The sequence below is a fragment of the Drosophila bipectinata genome, chromosome 4, assembly GCF_030179905.1.
Source record: "Drosophila bipectinata strain 14024-0381.07 chromosome 4, DbipHiC1v2, whole genome shotgun sequence".
In the NCBI taxonomy this organism is placed as follows: Eukaryota; Metazoa; Arthropoda; class Insecta; order Diptera; family Drosophilidae; genus Drosophila; species Drosophila bipectinata.
Window position 1 is genome coordinate 5,139,817 of NC_091740.1, and position 22,151 is coordinate 5,161,967.

A 22,151-nucleotide genomic window follows, 5' to 3' on the forward strand; every position below is an offset into this window, starting at 1 on the left:
AGTCGGCCGATCCTTATGAAATTTGGTAGGTTGTATTATTTTGCCTCTCTTACTCTTAGTCACTCTTACACAAAGCACTCTCTAACTCTAAAAACACCAAAGTTATAGCATTTCCGATCAATCAGTTAAATGGCAGCTATAGGAAATAGTCGGTTGACCCCGGTCGTTCCGACTGTTTCACTGCGTGCAAAAGAAAGAGGGGTGTGTGCTGAGTTTTAAGTCGATAGCTTTAAAACTGAGAGACTAGTTTGCGTAGAACCTACAGACGGACAGACGGACGGACGGGCAGACGGACATGTTTATATCAACTCAGGAGGTAAGCCTGATCAAGAATATACATATGTACTTAATAGGGTTGGAGATGACTCATTAACTTCGTTGCACACGTTTGGACAAAATAATGATATCCTCTGCAAGGATATAAAAACAACAAAATTACAGCATTTCCGATCCATCAGTTATATGGTAGCTGTAGGATATAGTCAGCCGATCCCGACCGTGGGATTTTTTGGTCACACTTTTTGTCAAAAGTGTGCAACGCAGTGAAGGAGACATCTCCGACCCTATTAAGTATGTATATTCTTGATCAGGCTCACCTCCTGAGTTGATATAAACATGCCCGTCTGTCCATCAGTCTGTTTCTACTCAAACTAGTCTCTCAGTTTTAAAGCTGAGAGCACCCACCCTTCTTTCCTTTGCACGCAGTATATAAACGAAACGGTCGGGATCGGCCGACTGTATCCTACAGCTACAATATAACTGATGGATCGGAAATGCCATGAATACTATTTTTGACAAAATAATACGACATTCCAAATTTCATAAGAATCGGCCGACAATATCCTATAGCTGCCATATAACTGAACGATCTGCTATGACCCAACTTTCGTGTTTTTGAAGATAGAAAGCTGGAACTAGTACAGATTCTATTTTTGGTCAGTTAACCCGACCTACTAAATTTGATAACGATCGGTCGACTATATCTTATAGCTGACATATAACTGAACGATCGGAAATGGTATTTGGTAGAAATACCAACTTTGGTATTTTTGAAGATAGAAGCTTGGGACTTTTTTTTTATATATTTTATTGTAATTTATTGATTTTATTATGATATTCTCATAAGGATTGGCCAACTATATCCGAGTTTTGCGATATATATCCGGTTTTAGTTAGCTTTCCTTTCTTGTTTTTTTTTTAAATTAAAATATGAAATATGGTTTTTATGTAGGGCAGAAGGGGGCGTGGCAAAAATGAACTAACTAACTTGAACCGTCGGGTAATACAGGAGCCATACCAACTCACATAGCTCTATCTCTTATAGTCTGAGATTCATGCGTTTATATGGACAGACGGACTTGGCTATATCGATTAATCTATATCTAGAGTAATTCCGATAATATGCGATATATCAAAAGTGAAAAGTATATCAAAAAGGGCTATCTACAAACAAAACGTGATTTCAATCGTTAGACACCATTGTTAAAAAAAAAAGTGGTTCCTAAAAAAAATAATTTTTTCTGTTTTTTTTTTTTTAATTTGCTATTTAGTTGTTTTGTCTTAAAGAAAGTGGAATAAATATTAAAAAAAAAACCTTTTCAACGAAAGATAACATGTTTAGGTATCTTTGTTGGTTATAAGGTTATACATATTTTAATTTAATGTTTATTTAAGTAATTTAAGTTTATTTTAATGGTTTTACGTAACCTTAAGGTGTTTCAAAAGTGTAAAAAAATTGGGGGAAATAATATAGTGCAAACAGAAGGACACATCAGGGGTTGGAATGATTGAGGCGTCAAACGACGCGTATTCAAAAGGAGTATTCCAACAAATGTTATTAGAAACAAAATGTCCGGAGACTCCAATGTCCACACTTGCCCTAATTTGGTGAATCAAAATCATTTTACATTTACGCAAATTTCTCCCAAGCTGATAGACTTTTGACAAACGTTATCAAATTATCTAATTGGAGTAATACCTTTTGTTTGATATATGACTTATTCAGATCAGACACACTCTGTAAATTTTGAATTTTGTGGCTATAAATAGTATTACACGCGCAAGCTAAGGCATGCGGTTCGCCACCATGTGCCCTGCCGTGCACAGTTCCGAGCTAGTGCCAAGTACTGCAGGGATTTAATATCTAGAAAAATTATCAAACAGCCCGCAATAATAAATAAAATAATACTTTTGAGCGGGAAAAATGTATTATAATTATTTAGTTTCTCAGAGATATTATAAAAAAAGTGTAAGGCACATGGATAAAACTTCGTGTTTTCGTAAGAGGAGTGGCTGAGCAATAAACATTTGAACTGATGAAACAAAAATAATATATTAATATTTTTTAAATATTTTTATACATATAATTATATATACATATATTTATAATTAATACATTGAAGCATACTTAACAGTAATATTTAATTACATATATGTAAGATTATATAAATAAAAGCACCAATTAGAGGAAAATAATAATATTTTAAAAGAGGCGATGGAAATGATAAAATTGCAAAAAGTGTGATCCAAGTGCACACACATAAAAAAAATTCGAACAACCGGCAAGCTTTGAGTTATGTGAACAAAAAAATTTGTTCAAAAAATATGAGTAATCCAAATATTTTAATAAAATATATGCTTTTTAAAAATAAATAAAAATAATTTGTATTTGGCGCTAAAAAATGGTAAAAGTCTGCTTAATAATTTAACTATCATGTAAAAGTTCAGATTTAAATTTTGGTAAGACTTAAAATTAAAATAAAATTTAAATTATGTAAGAAAGAAAAAAAATAGTATATAGTAATACGTTTTCAGACCCTTATTTAAAAACATGCTGTAACATTAGTTTACATTTTAATCTAATTTAGACAGAAAGCGGTCGTACACATAAGATACGTGTATTAAATGAAAATACAATAGGGTAAGCTACCAAAATCTTTGTGAATCTTTTTTGATTTTTGTGTAAATTTTTTTTTTTTTTTACTTTTTGCACCAATTTTTACTATATGTGTTTTACGGGAAAAAGAAAATTAACATTTCTTTTAATTTTGTAATGTCTTTAAAATGGTTTCGTATGTGTACCTGTAATTGTTAGTTTGCATGACCATTTAGATGTTCCCTCAACAGTTGCGTGCTCAGCCTGTTCTAATGAATCTATGTGTGTATCTGGATCCACACCGAAAGTCATCCTTAAATTAAATCGATTACATAGATTTAAGATATGTTTTAAAATACATACATACTTCTATAAAGCTTCTGACCTTTGTTTATTAAATACAAGTCTGTTATGAATAGGGCTAGCCTAACAAGTAAATTATCCTCATATGAAGGATATATCCTTCGGCACCTCTTAGAAGCAACTTATAAAACGTTGTTAAACGTAACCGTGTGTTATTATTTTTTTTAAATTTAAAAAATCTTTTCGGGGAATAATGAGTCCCAATATTCCATCAATACTTAAGAAGCTAACTAGGTAATTTTGGTTTACACGTATTACAAAAAAAAAGACATTGCTATTGATTGTAAAATGAACTTCTTTTTGTGCTTTAAAAAAAGTACATGTATTCTTTACATGCTTATTACACACTGTTTAAAATAAAAATAAACAAGCGTAACATTTACATGGATACGCATTCAATATTCCTAAATAAATACTTTAATAATAATACAGCTCGGTCAATCAGAATGACCAATATTTATACATTCACATACATACAATCCAAATTGAACGGACAACAAAAAAACATATGACGATAAGAAGATGTTTATTAATCAAACTCAAACCTGTGATTGCTATTTTAGCTGACCACTTGCTTGTACCATCCAGGACGCTCTGTTTCACAGCTTTCATATGACCGGTGTGACTTTTCTCCTCAATGCTGAATACGGCTCTAATGAATGAATGCCATGGCAAATTTTACTATCGTTTCATGAAAGTGGTTGCCACTTATATAAGGAACTTATTCTGAATTTAACATCATAATGAAATTTTGGATTGGAATTTACTATATTTGTACCCCGATAAAATAAATCAATTACCAAAAAACAATTGAAAGCTATACACCCGCAATATTTAAAAAGAATACTTTTTTTTCATGTTACCTAATTAATTCGAAAATTTCAGGTTTCTCTCTCTCTCGGTGCTTCATTCGATCCTTCATAGCGGTTATAATAGAATTTGCTTTATCTTCAGCACCGTGCTTAGAGCTCTTTTCAGCGGCACCTATTAATTTTTATTGTAAGAAGGACACAATCAAAATAAAATATACTTTTACTTACGTTGAAGACAGTCGGCATTTAACAGGTCCTTGCACTTTTCATGGCACTTCACTCCACATTCCGTACATCTGACACCTTGCCTTGCTATTCCCCACAGTAGTCCTTCACACTCGTAACAATATGTTGGCGACGTAGCCGTCCACAACAAAAAGTTGTGAGGTGTTGTCGATGATATAGGGTAAATTAAGGCCTGAAGAGCTTTCTTATAAACGTGCATTTTCTATAATGGAGAAAAATAAGTAATATACATTAATTTACTCTTAAAGTTAAGAGCGCAAGCGGGCGGACGATCCCCTTCACACCTACTTCGCGCATCAGGACGTTAGATCAGTCAAGCTGCATAGCTCCAGCTCTTGGTGATCTCTAGGCGAACGGAAGTTGATTGACTAGTATCACGTCCCCAGACAGCAAGAGTCTTACAACAATGTGGATATGCAAACCCTCCGTACATAAAGATAAAAAAGGTATAGACTGCGTTGTACCAGTTGTACTGGAACTGGAAACTTTGCAATATAGCTTTAAAAAGAACTTCTGGAGAAAATGATCCATTTTTTTTTTTTGTTTTCGGGGTTCTAGAATTTTGGAAATGGCTTGTGCGTCAATAAGTGCATCAGGTATCATTCCTAAATTCAACATAAAGCTTAGAGACCCAGACGATCGAGGGGAGCTCGAGAAACGATTTATTATTATTTATTAAGCTTTTTGTTATTTATTAAGCTAAGAGAAGTAAGGAAATCTAAAATTCTATATTTTAAATTTGTAGGACAGGAAAGAGATGTTATAGAGTAGTGAACATTGTATTTCGAACATAAGACACTAAAAGGGTGGTGCTGTGCATATGTCTAACTACAGAGGCTAAGCAATAGAAGACTAAAGTTTCTATTCCTTCTATTAGGAATGTTAAAATTTAAGCGTGTTAGAAGCGCTGGCTATCTACATCCCCATTTATTAGGTTATGTAGAAAAACTACACCCAGAATTGTCCTACGATTTGTTAAGCTTGGTAAGTTTATTAGTAGGAGTCTGCTAATATAAGATGGAAGATGAAAATATCTATAAAAACTAGAGAGTTCGTTAAAGCAGGGGGCAAGTCATTAATAAAGAGATTACATAGTAACTGGAGAAGAGAATGGACAATGTAGCACGACCAAGCGGGAATGTATATTTTTTAAATAAAACTCTTTGTGTTCTTCCATCTAAGTAGCTGGAGATCCACGTTACGAGGTCTGTAGGAAATCCCAGCATATACAGTTTACTTAACAAGAGTAAATGATTGACTGAATCAAATTCTTTGCTAAAGACTGCGTAAATAACATCCGTTTGAAATCTCTTTCGAAACCGTTCTATGACAAAAGATGTCAACTCCAGTAAATTATTGGTGGTGGAGCGACGCTATGGTGATATGAAGAGATGCCATGCCATGCTGATATGGAGAGATGATCGAAGAGCAAATATGTTGCAAATGAGGAGTAATTAATTTTTCAAATAACTTTGGAATTGCCGAAAAGTCTTAAAAGAGGTTTGCACTGAGCCCTGGCACAGTATTTTAGCACACACTCTGGTATTCCATCGGAGCGTAGGTTCGACCTTTAGAAGTTCGACCCAGATAATATGCTATTCTCGGAGAAAAACGGACAAAAAATAAGATTTGACGTGACTTTATTTGAAATAAGCATATGAACAGCATATGCCGAGGGATGAGTGTCCGAGAGGTCCCGAACGCTAATATGCGAACTTTGGAAGACCGGCTGACCTCCCAGTTTTAACCAGGCTTATGATGACAAGCGGGCTATGTCATGATGGACGAACCCCATTCCCACCTACTCGTGGGTCCAAACATGAATTCGTACTTACCTAACAAAAACCAAAGTGGAGAACGGAACTCCCTAAAAAAGTCCGGGAATGAGTTCAGTGACCCGTCAAACTCTAAGGCCTTGAAAAGCCGAGGAGTTGCTGAGATGGAGAAGCTCCCTACAGAGGGGCAACATCTGAAGGCGGGACGCGCCGGTGCGGAGGAGGATGCCAAGGTATCTTCTTCCAAAGCGGGGCTAGCCATGGGGCCACCGAACGCCGTGGACAGGAAGACCCCAGGGTCAACCTCTAAACCAACCGGCGGGGCCTCTAAGGCGAACCCTGGCAGAGATGTACGGAGGGAGGAGCCCCCCAAGCCAAGAAGAGGAAGAGCCAGCCGCAGTCATCCAACTGCTCATTCGCCAAAGTGACGAAGAGAAGAACCCTTATTGGATACCTGGCCAAGGGATCCAAAGATGGGCTCATCGAGTTGCATGGGAGCTTCGAGAAGGAGATGAGATGCTTCAGAGCGGAGGACCACAACCAGAATGCGAAAACGCAGGAAGTATCAAGGAAACGTATCAAGGAAGCTTCAAGGTAACTGCCTGCCATGTCAATCTGTAGAAACCTAAAAGCGAATGGTAGCATCGCCTTAAAAGATCTAACCCGGGGCAAAGCTCGTGGCGGTTGACTGGGAAGAGATCCCAAGTAAACAGAGGGCACGAGTATGGCTCCAAAAGCCAGCCGACCCTAAAACCATCCTGACGATGCTTAGGATGTGCAATCAGACGCTTCCCACGGCGGACTGGAGAGTCGCCAAGGTTGAGGAGCCGCTCGAGGAGGAGACCGTGAAAGCCCTAGAAAGGTCAGAGCACCGGATAAAGTACGGATTCGAGCATGTGACGGTCCGTATCTATAAATCTGATGCGAATAGCAAGTCAGGAGGTATCGAGCTGGAGGCAGACACGCAAAGCCAGACTTGGAGGAGCCGACCGAAAAGGGGCACCCGAAAGGACAGTCAGATGAGGAAGAGGACAACATCCTGGAAGGGTACACCTCAGAGGAGAGCGACTTGGCAAGGGCTTTTAGAGGCGTCGTAATGGAGGAGGACTCTCTGTTGAGCTTCAAGACGGAGGCAGAAGTTACTGTGGTGGAGAATCGTAAGAAGGGAAGTACTTGTCATTACTCTTTATTCCAACTCCCTAGCTGACAGGATTGTTAGATGGGGACTCCTAGAGAAACACTCTTTCTCGGACCATCCATACATTGAATTAGTGGTCAATTTCGAGAACTTTAATCGACAAACAGTACGCAACCCGAGAAAAGCGAATTGGGAGTTATATAAGAAAAAATTAGAAAGATACTTGGGGAAACCTCCAACAAGGGACGTTGACAGCAGGGAAGACCTGGGTGCCATGGTAGACACGCTGACGGCGGCGTGCGCCAGGGTATTCAATAAAGCTTGTCCCAAAAGCAGATCGGGCAGTAGCAAAACAAGAAAGGAAAGCTAACTTCTGGCGGAGCCGAAGTTTATATACCCTTGAAGTTAAAACCGGATATAAATCGCAAACATCGGATATAGTTAGCCGATCCTAATAAGAATATGATAATATAACCCAATTTATTATAATGAAAAATCTAAAAAAAGTCCCAAACTTCTATCTTCAAAAATACCAAAGTTGATATTCCTACCAAAAAACCATTTCCGATCGTACAGTTACAGCTATAAGATATAGTCGGCCGATCGTTATGAAATTTGGAAGGTTAGATTAACTGACCAAATCTAAAATCTGTGCCAAGGTCCAGCTTTCTATCTTCAAAAGCACAAAAGTTAAGTTATTTCCGATCGTTCAGTTATATGTCAGGTATAGGATATAGTCGGCCGATCCTTATGAAATTTGGTAAGTCGGATTATCTGACCTAAAATAGAATTTGTTCTAAGTTTCAGCTTTCTGTCTTCTAAAACACGAAAGTTGGGTCATTTTCGATCGTTCAGTTATATGGCAGCTATAGGATATAGAATGTTATGCCAAAAATAGCTCTCGTGTCAAATTTTAACTCTCTTACTCTTAAAACATTAAAGTTATACCATTTCCGATCAATCAGTTATATGGCAGCTATAGGATATAGTCGGCCGATCCGCGCCGTTTCGACTTAAATACTGCGTGCAAAGGAAAGAAGGGTGTGTGCAAAGTTTTAAGTCGATAGCTTTAAAACTCTATACACATATAGAGACAGATTTCGGAAAACGCAAAGGATGGCGAAGGTCTGCATTACAGGCAGCCTTCTTACTACACCGTCAGACGCCCTAGACTTCTTAATCGACTTATAACCTGTAGAGTTAGTGGGGGCCAAGATAGCCACGCTATCGGCAATTAGGATACGGGAGACGGGTCTATGGAAAAGGACCGACTATGGACATACCAAATTGAACCTACACTACTTCACCATCATCCCACCTTAAAATATGAGGTATCCATTCCAACCAGGGTAAAATGGGTCACACAAATCCCGGGACCAGCCGGTTCCCTTCATATTTACACAGACGGTTCAAAATTAAATGGCCAGGTGGGAGGCGGTTTTCACAGCGAGCGGCTGTGTCTAAATGTAGTGTAGTGTGTTCCAAACAGAAGTAATAGCTATCGGGAAAGGACTCCAGCACTTACTGGCAATCAAGACACTATCTGTATCTTCTCAGACAGTCAAGTGGCACTCAAAGCCCTTGACGGATTTTCATCAAACTCCAGGACAGTGAACGACTGTCGCAAATCTCTTAACGAGATGGAAGAACAGTATGACATCCACCTCATATGGGTGCCCGAACATAGGGACCACGAGAGAAATTGCGCCACTGATAATGGTAAAATTTTTCTAAGGTGACATTTACATCGGTGCATGTTAGAATATTGGACCAATCATATGTATTGATAAGGCTGCTAGGTTTGTGAAAATCAACTTTACGGAAACATCGAAACTTATTTGCCACGCATGGAGGTATCTGACCGATTCCAGGAATGGTTTCGATTGAGACCTCCAGCGTGGGGTGATATGGATCCTCTGGGGTTGAAAGCGAAAAAGCTGTGGAAAGAGTAGAACCATCAGCGGAATAGCGGTCAAATGGTGCCAATATGTGGGCGTTTCGGACGAAGGCGGTACATGTAATGTATAAAGATTTCGCGGACAAAATGATGTTAATGCAAATTCTACAGAAATGAGGAAATGCCGCTAGGACCAGCGGCAGAAAGGCAAGGAAACCTCCTTGGTGGGCGTCAGCCTTTCAAGACGTCAGCGAGAAAGTCCTTCAAATAGACTATGCCGATCGGAACAGATGTGGCCTAAGGGTCTATAAAACCAGATAAATGCATCAGCATAAAGAATTGCGTGGGGAAAAAAAAAATAGCTCTTGATTTGACATTCAACTGAGCTGACCTAGGAAGGTGGTCTCCAAAATTACTCCCAACTTAGGTTAGGAAGGAATACTTTGGAATTAGGGATAAGACTTCGATCAACTCAAGCTAAGAGTCCTTACAAGTCATTGATAAGGCTGAGGCGAGTAAAAGAGAACTTAAAAGCCCTGAGCTTGTTTCACCTTTTAAATTTTTACTTATTGGTAAAAAATCCCTTATTGGGATGAATTTGGCAATGGACCATAAAGGAACACCAAAAAGAGGGGTGATCTCTTCTATTCTATGGAATGTAGCAGTTAATAAACGTCTTCTCATAGAAGACGCTGCATGTAAGGCAATAAACTACGCGGATGATGTACCCAATTTGATCAGACAAGCAATGGTTATCAAAGACCGAACTCCATAAAATCAGAGAGAGTCAGTTGGCATTTCTCCACTAGCTTGCTCGAAATCGAAAAATACTTAGAAACTTACTGTCGGGTCGGGCAGCAGCACAACGGTTTAATGTTATATCAAATAATAAAAATTTAACTTACCAACTCTTCGTCGTTTAGTGTTGCTCGTGGGACGGCGGATGTCAGTCCAGCGTTTCTTTTTGTAGCGGCCATGGTCTAAAGTATCGTAAGCATAATTGTTTTTAAAAAACTCCATGAAGTTAACTTTTTTTGCCAACGCATATATAATATGTATGTATGAAAATATTTATTACTACAATTAGTTGAAACCATTTTGAACAAATTTTTTTAATTTAAACTTATTTTAAATAAATGACATTAGAAATAATTAATATTTGTCAAAATTAGGTAAAAAAAAATAAGGAAAGAATTAAACTTTCATTTTATATGGATAAAAAAGGCTTAACCATGATACAATTAAGTGTATCATAGGCTTAACTTTTAAAAAAAGCCTTTGAAGTAAATTTGTTTAAGTCAATTTGAACAAAATAATAAGCTTGGTAAAACAAATTAGTAAGAAATATGCTTTTATGCCTCTTTGCTTTTTTCAAAATTTGAAATTATTCGGCATAAAGATCATAAAAATATCATGAGAAACAAAAATTCAGCAAATGTCCTGTTAAGCTATTTATATAGAGCGTCTTAATATAGTTAGGAGAAAAAAATATTCATCAATATTCAAATTTATACAATAGATACTTAAGTTACAGAAACAAAGGATATTTAACAAATAAAAAAAGAAAGAAAAGCTAACATCGGACGGAGCCGTAGTTAATATACCCTTAAACTTCAGTGTCACTTTCTAAGATTTTTATCGGATCGGATATATATCGCAAACATTGGAAACTTTTGCAGACACTTTTTAGAATTTTTTAAAAATTCCAAAGTCTTTTTTTTTATTAGCACAAAAAGCTAAGTTATTTCCAATCTTTTATATATGCAAATTTAATCCTTATAAAATGTTATACGAAGTTAGGCAAAAATAGATTCTGTGGACCCCAAGCTTTCTATATTAAAAACAGAAAAGATGTGTTTTTATATTTGCCGACGACACAGCCCTGTTTAGCTCTGGCACTACTTATAATTCGATAGAAAACGAGCTCCAAATGTCCTTAGATGCAATATCTTCTTATTTTTATAAATGGAAAATTTAAATAAATGCCTCAAAAACGAAATCAATTTTCTTCACCAAAAACGGAAACTGTGTTTTCTGCCAAATAGTGAACTTAAACTAAATAACACTGACATTAAATTGGAAAACTCCATAAAGTATCTTGGCATTAATTTTGACAAAAAACTTATTTTCAATGGTCACATAATCAATCAATGGTCACACCATTGACAAAATAAATAGGACCATCCGAATATTGTACCCTTTTATAAATCGCAGATCAAATCTGTCAAATCACAATAAGCTGACAATATATAAACAAATATTTTTACCCATAATGCTTTATGGATCTGAAATCGGAGGCTGTAGTGCCAAGACCCATGTAAATAAATTACAACTTGCTCAAAATAAAATCTTAAAAATGATTTATAATTTACCATTTTTCTATGCGACCAACCGTCTGCATTTAAAAGAAGATATTAAAATGATCGATGCACTCATCTCTCATTCAACAAACAAATTCAATATTCGGAAATCCTTTATCGCACATCCGCGTGCCTTCCCTTCCTAGTATTACGCTAGTAACCACGAAGCACCAGTTTTAGTTTTATCTTTATTCTTTAAGCCCTTTGAGCCAAGTTTTACCATTTTCTTGGGTTATTAAATGTAATTAAAATGAACAAATAAATATTAAATAAACAAAAAATAGAATATTATAGTTGTAAAGATATTTAATAAGTCTAAACTCTAAGTAAAAAATTTTTTAGCTTTAAACAAAATTAAAAATGATATTGATAAATAAATCAAAATTATTGAATTGAAATAAAGACTGTTTTTTGGACTCTATCTCCCAACCCTTTTTAACGCCAGCATTGCTTGTGACCAATTTCAGAAGTTTTAACCGCTATAAGGCGCGGCTCGGTTGATCATAAATTCACCATTTTACAAAAATAATAAAGTAATACAAACATATAAAACAACATATATTTAATTTATAGGCAGACGAGCATGCTTCTTCACTGCATTGCTCCTTCTCGGCCAAAAAGATAATACCCTCTGGAAGACTATAAAAATCCTTTATGAAACTAAAGCAGTGGTCGGCACCTCAATACATTGATATGATTTTAACGCATTAGTGTTAGTTCCGAATAGCAGAAAATAGGCTGTGAGCATGTCGTTTCATAAATTTACATTTGTGTGGCAGAGCTCGGGCAGAGAAATTTCCTATGCCCTCGGGATAGGGCCGTGCCGACCTCTGACCTAAAGACTTTTTTCAGCCTTGAGTGAAAGACTACCGTTTTTAATAATATATACATATATGTATCATAATGTTGACTTAGCCCTCCTAAGTAAATTTAATGTTTGTATTTGGTCAAAAAAAAAGCAACAAGTTTTTGTTTAATAAAGAAAATAATATAATTAGATTTATTATTAGAATAATTACATATTAGAAATATTAAAAATTCTATTCTTACAATATCAAAGGGCTTCATCACTATACAATCGAACATAATATAGATTTTATATTTGCATAAGCATACAAAATATGTATGTTTTTCGAAAAAAATTTTTATGAGGGAGCCTCCGGCGTTTACTTTTAGGAAGTGAATTTTAACAACCGAAATTTCCTGTGAATGCCGCTGCAGTTTCACACCTTTTTTTTTTGGCAAAACTTTTCTCAGTAAAGTTTTTACACTCGTACCCCTTTGATTCTCCTCTTTATAATTACATAATCCCACCTCACTTGCCGCACATAAACATCTTTTTACTTAAATGCAAAAATTATTCGACTTTCTCTAAACCAATTTTAATTAGATCCATCCATTTAGAAAATTTAATTTTATAGTCGCCTTAATCATTCCAAATATTTTGTTTGATTACCCCACAAAATTTGGCATCAAAGTAACCCATAAATCTGTCAATCCCAATACACAAGCTCTAAAAACGAAAAGTGAATTGCCATGCTACTTTTTCAAGATCCAAAAATAAAGTGTGTTCAGAAAATAATTCTTTTCTAAATAACCATAAGCTTAATTTAATTTAGCTTAATCGGCTAATTAAGCTTAGATTAATAGATTACCACTACGTAATCTATTTTTACTTTATTTTAATTAGATGTAAATTTTTATCAGAAAAAAGTAATTCACTTCCAAAAGTAAACACCGGAGCCTGCCTGTACATCAGTGGGGGCCAAACTCTTATTTTCCATAGCAAGGGTGCATGAGGTCGGGAATTATGCCGCAGCTATGCCGGCACACTGACAGTGTGAGCACGTTCAAATTGTTTTAGAAGTTCTCGCATTGGCTCCCATTTTGCCTCATTTAACACACCTAACTTAAAAAATAAAATGTTTCTACTGAGAAATATTTTCTCAAAAATTTGGTTGGAACAAGTTTTCTCCATAGGAAAATATAAATAGAGACACGTAGTTTTTCATTCGTTTAAGAACTGTTGCTTGAAAAGCTTTCTTTGAAATAAAATAAACTATTTTAGTGCCCATTCCAACTCTTCACTTAACGAAAAATGAAATACAAAACTACGTTTTTTTTTTCGCTCAGTGAATGCCCTGCTTTCATTGTTTTTTGCTGCAACGCATACACTCAATTTTAAACATGTGTACGTCTTGCGCCCCACTGTTGTACATATATCTAAGTTTAAGTGTTTGAAATAAGAACATCTTGAAATAAGAAAAATATATGAAAAAAGGTAAATTTAATTTGATTTAGTGAGGTTTAAATAAATGTATATAAAAATCTAGCTGAAATGAATACAATACAAAATAAAAGTGTTACAACTAGAAAGCTATATAAATATACCTTGAGCACCTGTCATCCATAAAATCATCGAAGAGAGAAATCGTAAATGGTATTATAGGTTAGACAAGAAAGGAAATCTAACTTCGGTTGGGGCCGAAGTTGATATACCCTTGCAGTTTAGGTCGGACATATATCATAAATATCGGATTCAATTGCCCCTATGAGAAATTTATTGAAGAATCAATTTAATGTATTAAACATTTTTATTAAAAGTATGAATCTTCTATCTTTCAAACCAAAGTTGGGTATTTTATGAACGTTTGTTACATGGCAGCTAAAAAAAAAGAAAAAAAAAACAAGAATCTATAGAAATTCAAACTTTCCAACTCTAACAAGAAAGGACGGTTAAAGTCAGACTATATTATACCCAGTACTCATTTCTTTCACTCACACTTTGATGAATAGTATAGATTCTCCGCAAAAAAATGTTGTTGCATACTTATAGGCTTGGGAAAAACAATGAGGACCCTCTACTGCAGGGAAACAGATTAAAAAGTCTTTAATCCTCCAAAAATTATTAGATTTGGCTGAATTTTAATATGTAGGTGTAGATTAGTCATTGTTTGACACAACAGTTTGACATCCAAAAATGTTTCAAAAATATAAATTAACTGGCTGGTGTTTTCTGTTTTGGGGGCGGGAGTGGGCGTGGCCAAATTTTGACTTGCAGGAATATCATTCGAATCCAAGTTCCAAATCGGATAGGTCTCTTATAGTCTTTGAGATCCACGAGTTTAAAATTGTAACCCGTTTGTATGAAAATTTTAAGTCGGTCGATTTGGATGAAAATTTGTTGTTCAAATTTAAATAAACTATAAAAATAGTTCAAAAGTCAAAAGTTTTTTCAAAAACCTTCGGGTACTGGCGCTTTAGAAGTTTGCAATTTATGGGGGCAGATAGTGGTGTGGCAAAAATTTGAGACAAACTTGAACTGCGTGGGCATTCTAGTAGTTTTCATGCCAAATACCATAGCTCCGTCTCTTAAAGTCTCTGAGATCAACGCGATCATACAGACAGACGAACGGACGGACAGACGGAATGATGCTGATCAAGAATATATATATACCTTATGATTCATTCTCTATGTTACAGTTAAAAAGAATCAGTTACAGAGTACCAGTACCAGATCAATCACTTATATGAAAGCTATATTATATAGTGTTTCCGGTTTATATCCCGCGTGCAAAAGAAAGAAAGGTGTGATCAAGGCTTAAAGTCGATTGTTTTAAAACTGCGTGCCTTATTCGTTTAGAAACAGACAGACAGATGGACATGCTTATATCAACTCAAGAATAATCCCGATCAAAAAGACATACTTTATAGGGTCGGAGATGTTTCCTTTAATGCGTTGCATACTTTTCACTAACATTATAATAACTTCTGCAAGAGTATAAAAATTAAAATTGATTTACATTTGTATGTATATATGTATATAATAAAGTCAGAAATAATACACAAATTAAATACTTTGTGGACTTTTTATGTACATTTTCTTTTAAATAAAATTTATTTTTAACAAACTTCTTACCAGTTCCGAAACAAGGGGAATTGATTTTCTTCGAGGACGTATATCAGGCATACTGTCAATGTTACTGTAAAAGGGGTTGTCTCCAGGATGTCCATTTGTCCGTATTCCAACATCTCCAACACCACTCTGAAAAAATGAATAAATATATATATTTTGTTAATTTTGATAGAAAATAATTGAGTGGTTCTTGAAATATAATGAACAAGCTAACCCTGCAAACTTTGTAAGAAATTAATTTTTTTAATGAGGAATGAAGTTTTATTATTTTCGACACATCATGCTGCTTACTTAAAAAAAGAGAGTTTAACTGAAATACTGGTTATATATTAAGTGTTAAGATCAAGGTTTAAACTTGATAGAATCAAACTGTTATAATAAAATATACGTAAATTTCTAAAGACTTCTTTGCAATTTATTTATTGCCATCGCAAAGCCTCTCCGTTCAAAATCGAATGGTAAATCCGTTGAAACCATCAGTGTTTGCGGGAACAACATCTATAAGCGCGATATAAGCGATCTATAAGGTTATCATTATATCTATAAGCGCTGAAAAGAACGCGGAATAAGCTCCTCTTTGAATCCGTGTACGGTCAAGGTGTCATTGCAACTTTATTATTTTCAATGTCTAACAACTGCTTCGAAAATACATTTCATCGTCGATGTTTCTTGCATTTTAATTGGAGGCAGTAAACTGACATAAATTTGATGATTTTAAACATTCACCTAGATTAAATTAAATAGGCATAACATTTAGTTATCAGCAAAAGTTGATCGGGGAATAATTGAAAAAGTCTGACGAAAATCGTAAACATGGCCCCCCATGGAACAAAATCATGGCCCCACCAAAACTATTTCGGTTGTCACGAAGTTTTTTCAATGTGCTGTTCAGTGCCTCCAGTGACCTCTTATGGACCTTGTGCCTTTATCCAAAACAATTAATTTGCATGGACCTTGCGGACCTTGCGTTTTTTTTTTATGATGTTTTAAATTGGTGTTTCGGTGATTTGCATATTTAATGTTAATTTCCAGATGAAGCCAACGTTAGACCAACATCATTTCGCGATATAATCCTCGCCAACGGCAATGAATTTAAGAACATTTATCCCGTTTCTCCGGGAGCAAAAACACAAAAAAAGGGCTAATTCCCGAATTTTCAGTGACACAGGAAATTTCTCTGACCGATCTCTCCAACACGCACACACTGTATAAATCTGTGAAACGTCATGATCTCAGCCTATTCCCTGATACTCGTTACTAATACTAATGCATTTAAATGATATCAATGTATTCGGTGCCGACCACTTATATAAACGTACGCTCAATCCCTACTTTTTGTTATTCGTTACTTTAAGTAGAGCCATTTCAAAAGAGTGTATATAGACGTGACTACGGAATTTTGTCGCGTTTGCGAACATTTCAAGATTAATTTAAGACAAATCCGCTCTTCAGTTTTATATATATAGATTAAGTCTCATAACAATACAAAAAATCCAAGCTTCTGTTGGGCTTTTGTATAATGTTGGGCTACCCAAAGCATCCAATTTAATTGACATTTTGAAATGATTATCATTTGGGGTAGTAGTATCATTGATTATCATACTATTTGGGGTAGTAGAAAAATTCCATCGGCAGGCCCAATTCTAAATTTTTTCTAAAACCTCTGAAAGTTTTAGAAACAAAATTGTTTCTTACTAAAATGGCCTTGTCATCTACGCAGAGGGCAACACACATTGTTTTTTTGTGTGACTGCTGAGGAGCATAGTGAGTTAAGAGCTTCCAAGGACGCTTCCTTGGGAAACTCCTGCATTGATAGACGTGGATGTTGTTCCATCTTGGACTACGGAAAAGGTCCTTGCAAAAAGCAAGCAGCCGACAATTTGAAACAGTTGGTGATGGAGAGGGCCTTTTGGCTTATACAGAAGGTCCTGATGCCAAGCCCTGTAAAAGGACTGTTGGATGTCTAGAAATGAAGCCACCAACTCCTTCCGTTGAAATCCGTCTTAAACGAATTTTCCCACTCGATGCAGTTAGTAGTAGACAGATTGGACGGTAGCTGTTGAGGTTGGCGGCTTCCCCTCTTTTTAATCATGGAGACATTAGCCTTCTATCACGGCCTTGGGACATTTCCAATCTTAAAAGCAGCATTGAACAACAGAAAAAGAATCGGGATCGCACGAAGAGGAACCAACTTCACAATATTATATATTTTTTTTATATATTATTATATATTGTTTCTATGTTTTTTTAAACCTAAAAGCCATGAAAGCTGTAAAAAAGCTAGAAATGTATCTTTTATCTCACATTTTCTCAGTTAATCAGTCTGAAAGGGTTTGAAGAGTTCTTTAAAATCCTCAGCAAAGACCTCTGCACGATCCTTTCCTTTTTTTAAACTTGGGCGTAGCCTGTCGTTTAGATATAGCTATCTTATAGCTCTGACTCTTAAAATCTCTGAGATCGACCCGCTCATACGGACACACGGACGTGGCTATATCGACCCGACTGTTTATATTGATGAAGAATGAATATATAGCTTATGGGGTCGAAGATGATTCCTTCTGTATGTTAAATACATTCACACAAATATAATACAATATATCCTTGTACTCTAAGAGTGTCGGGTATAAAATTCAAAACTTCGTAATCGAAGCATTGTCCCCTTCTACGAGTGTTTTGCCCATTTTTAGACGCCTTAAACACGTGTCAGAATAGAAATGAAAGCAAACTTCGGGTGGAGTCGTCGTTGATATAATCTTGCAGTACATCACTTCTTCTCATCACTTGTATCACTTCTGAAGCGAACGGTCGTGTTTTTTTGTGCGCACTGCGTTTATGATAAATCATGCTGTAAGCCGGTGTTTACTTGAGAATTGAATTTAGAGAAACTTTTTATATAGTACTTTTTATATATAAACTTTTTATATATTTTTAATTATTAAAATGGAATTGAAACTCGTGTGTTCAACGAATTCTTGTAACAAGACAATCTCCTCATCCCAGCCTACCATCCATTACTGGCTACGTGAAAACGTCGTACACTCCAATTGTGCCGGATTCACAGCCTCAGTTTCCCAGTTTTTCCACCAGTTTCACTGGAAAAAATTTCATTTGAATTTTCTGGGCACCTATTCTATATACTGCCTAAAACGTATGCTAAGCTGAACTTTGTGAAGAGGCCCATGAACCAATTTAAAAATCCACACTAGGCACACTAAAAATCATCGGTCAAGGCTGGAATATGCTTTAATCATTTGTAAGGCTTGTAAGGTTCGTTTCAACAGAATAAAGCGAAACATTCCAACAAAGTCGTTCCAACATCCTCTTCCTCTGTCTTCAGCTGCTAAACGAGCCCCTCGCGTAAGAAATCCGCTGTTTGTGATGCGCCTCAGCCTGCTCAACCGACATTAACGTAGCCGCTCATATCTCTGGCCAGGATATCTCATATATCGCTAGAACTAAGAACAATTCGCCGTCCAAATTTCTCAGTGCAAATGAATAATTGTCCGATATGTTCTCCGTGGCATCCCTTCAAGTGATACCACGGGTCCTAGTGAATAAAACCCCCGTTAGAGTCACCAAAGAGGGTATTCCACAGACAGGACCCCCGGTACCGACTGATGCTGCAGGTCTCGTTCCTGTGATACCAAAACCCTTTTAGGTGATTCCTGCATATATAAGGCGCACGTGTTCATTTAAGATTCGTGTGCCCACGCCGATGTTCAAGACTTGTTTAACCAGTTTTTGGCCAGAGAAAATTTAGTCCAAGAACATCAACCTATTGCCGTAAAGAAAAAAGTTTTAAAACCAATGGGAGTGAAACTTCCACATATTAGAACCACTGACCACTCACCAATCCACTAATTAAAAAAACTAACATCTTCACTAATATATATCTTTCAGAATATTAAAGGGATACTCCCTCATATATCGTAGCAAACTCCCTTAACTTTATTACTGGCATCTGGCCACATACTGGCATCATTGGTCCGCTTTTCAATCCGTTTTTAATCTTATATCCGATTTTGACCAGCTTGTAGCTCTGGGTGACTTTAATAACCCAGAACTGAAGTGGTCTGTTGTCGATAACTCACCATCTTTATCACTTATCACGCACCATGACTTGACCGCCAAATTAACTGAGTTAGTAATTTGTTCGGTCGGCTATTAGACTTATTCATATTATTATGAACTTATTCATTCATTCATAGATACAAATCTGATCCTGATGGGGATCAATTTTTGACTCATGTGTGCCATAAAAATATCCGTCAGCTTCACCAAATCCTCCTTGGCTTGCAAGGTGCCTAACGAACTTAAAAAATACTAAAAACAGGCTCTTAAATATTAAAAAACATGCAATAGTATAGATTTTTCAAGTAGATAGATAGATTAGCTTTTCAAGTATAGATTTTTCTAATAGCTTGGTCAAATTTTACCGTGCATAACGCTGAATGTTAAAGGGATTATATATTAGCCCCTGCCGGATACAATTTACTCAGGATCCTAAGCAGATTTATAACTTTGTAAACACTAAGCGTAAACATGTATGTTACGATAGATACTAAAACTGCTCCCGCGGCATCCGGCAACGCCGAAGTTGCAGAACCGATAGTTTAAACGGGTGTTGAATCTCTGTTAAGTCAGCCGGTAACCATGTGCCTTAGCTTTCTTTTCTATTTGACACCCGAGGGAAGCGGACGAAAAGTGAGAACATAAAATTAAAATTTGATTATGAATTGTACAACTATTAATTTACTAGGAATTTAAAGTGCTTATCACTGCTTGGAGTGTAAGAGTGGTTACCGACTGTACCACTGTTAGCCCTTGCTGCCCTGTTATGAATGAAGGAAACAAATAAACAACTATCAGCATCTACACGGGCGTCTTTATTGGGGCGGCGCTACAAACTTTGAATACCCGCAACAATGTATCTTTACCACTTCTGCTTACATTTGAAATATAATCCACGATCTCTGATCAGGCCTCTGAATGTATTCGCAAAATTTCTTTTGAACAACTTATTCTCCGACTAAAATGACAAATCAGCCTTTCGCATACAACATTCAATCAGTCAATCTTATTTTCTGTCGGGTTTTCTCCGAGAATAGCTTATCGTCAATCTTTTAAGGGTAAAGCCCGTTTACTCGCCAGGGGAATTTGGGGAATTTGCCTTGTTTTTTTATGGCATTAATTAATAACTTAAAAACAATTCAACATTTTTAAATCCTGTTTTTTGAATTTACTTAATAATAAAGAAATAAAGATATTTCAAAAAAATGGGCGTGGTTCCGCCTTTTTTAATCCATTTTTTCTTTTTTTTTCTTTTTATGGCAATAATGCTAGTTTTATGCATTTTGTAAAAAATTGGTCTTGTTCCAACTTTTTTTTTGCGGGAAATCGCAGAAAATTCGGTCTGTTTCTGTGGCATTAATAAAAATCTTAAAAACGAGGCAAGATATTTGTTTTGTGTTTATTTATAGTGCTATATAAGTTTTTGACAAGTTTTTGAAGCAAAGTAGGCGTGTCCCACCCCCTCCCCAAATTGTTTTTTTGGCCAAACACTTCCAGCAGCACCGCATTTCTGATTTTAACCTTCCTTCCTAAAAATTGGAATTTCGCAAAAAGGCGCAATTGAACCTAGGGTGTTCTGAATTAAGAATTAATGGCTCTACAACATGGGTATAGTCACTGCTTTATCAAATCTAAACATTTTTTTAAAACTCTTCCCAAAGTTTAACTTTCATTACGAAAGTTTTGTCCGGACACCACTTGCTTTAATTACAAATTCTTAGAAAGACATGCACAAATTTGGCAAAATATTAGTATTAACAAATAGTATAAGCCTGGAGCATGACTATCCATTTTAAATTTTATTGATTTGTGCTTCGACGTTCAAGAAATATTAATTTGAAAGCACACTACAAAATGAAGCCAAATGCAAACACGAACGGGTTACAATTTTATACGGGTGGATTTCGAACACATGCGAAGACTATAACTATAGTTCCATCGGATGTGGAACTTGAACTCGTATGGTATCAGCGCAGACCAAGTTTGTTTCAATATTTTTCCACGCCCGCTCCCGCCTCTAAAATAGAATCCACGTTGTAGCGTCAGTTTGCTAATGTTTTTGGAAAACGTTTTGATGCCAAACGGTTCCAATGGCTAATTCACACCTCGGAAAAAAAAAATCGGATAACTTTAAGAGGAGCTAAAGACTATTTAGTCATCTTTCATACTGGATTTCAACCAGAATTATTTTTACAACCAGGCTATGTCATGACGGACGATCCACTTACTCGAGAGTCCAACCAAACCTAGTCCACATTAAAAAACTTTAAAAACATGAACTCCGTACAATCCTTTAATAAAAAATATAACAATAAAACCTAAATTCCCCAAATCCGATCTACCAAACTAAAAATTTGGTGATAGCTGTGAAACTGAGGTGCCTAAGATAAGAAAAGAATGCTAACTTCGTTCAAAACCTAAATCGATATACTTTCGCAATAAAAATGGTATATTTATTGAAACTATCGGATACAGTTGGCCGTGAAACAGACAGACTGACATGTTTATATCAACTCAGGAGGAGATCTTGATCAATAATATATGTATATGGGCATTTCCTGGGGTCCTCATGTTTTTGCCAATATTATGAAAATGAAAAATCCATTAGAACCATAATTTACACTAAGAAAAGAACTCACCAAATGCTATCGGAAACAAAAAAAAAAGTATCAGAAAATGTTTTTTTCTTAAATTTTTT

The 22,151-nt window shown here is 35.9% G+C and overlaps 1 protein-coding gene across 1 annotated transcript in view; it reads right to left on the minus strand.

The window, feature by feature from the left end:
• Positions 1-22,151, minus strand: part of unc-13 — a gene marked incomplete at its 5' end in the record, with an annotated part of 135,131 nt that overhangs the window by 112,406 nt on the left and 574 nt on the right. Inside the window, 5 exons of the mRNA XM_070282486.1 lie at positions 3,784-3,890; positions 4,102-4,222; positions 4,279-4,498; positions 10,012-10,086; positions 15,386-15,509. Of these exons, the coding sequence (XP_070138587.1) occupies positions 3,784-3,890; positions 4,102-4,222; positions 4,279-4,498; positions 10,012-10,086; positions 15,386-15,509 (647 nt within the window). The remainder of the gene's footprint in view (positions 1-3,783; positions 3,891-4,101; positions 4,223-4,278; positions 4,499-10,011; positions 10,087-15,385; positions 15,510-22,151) is intronic.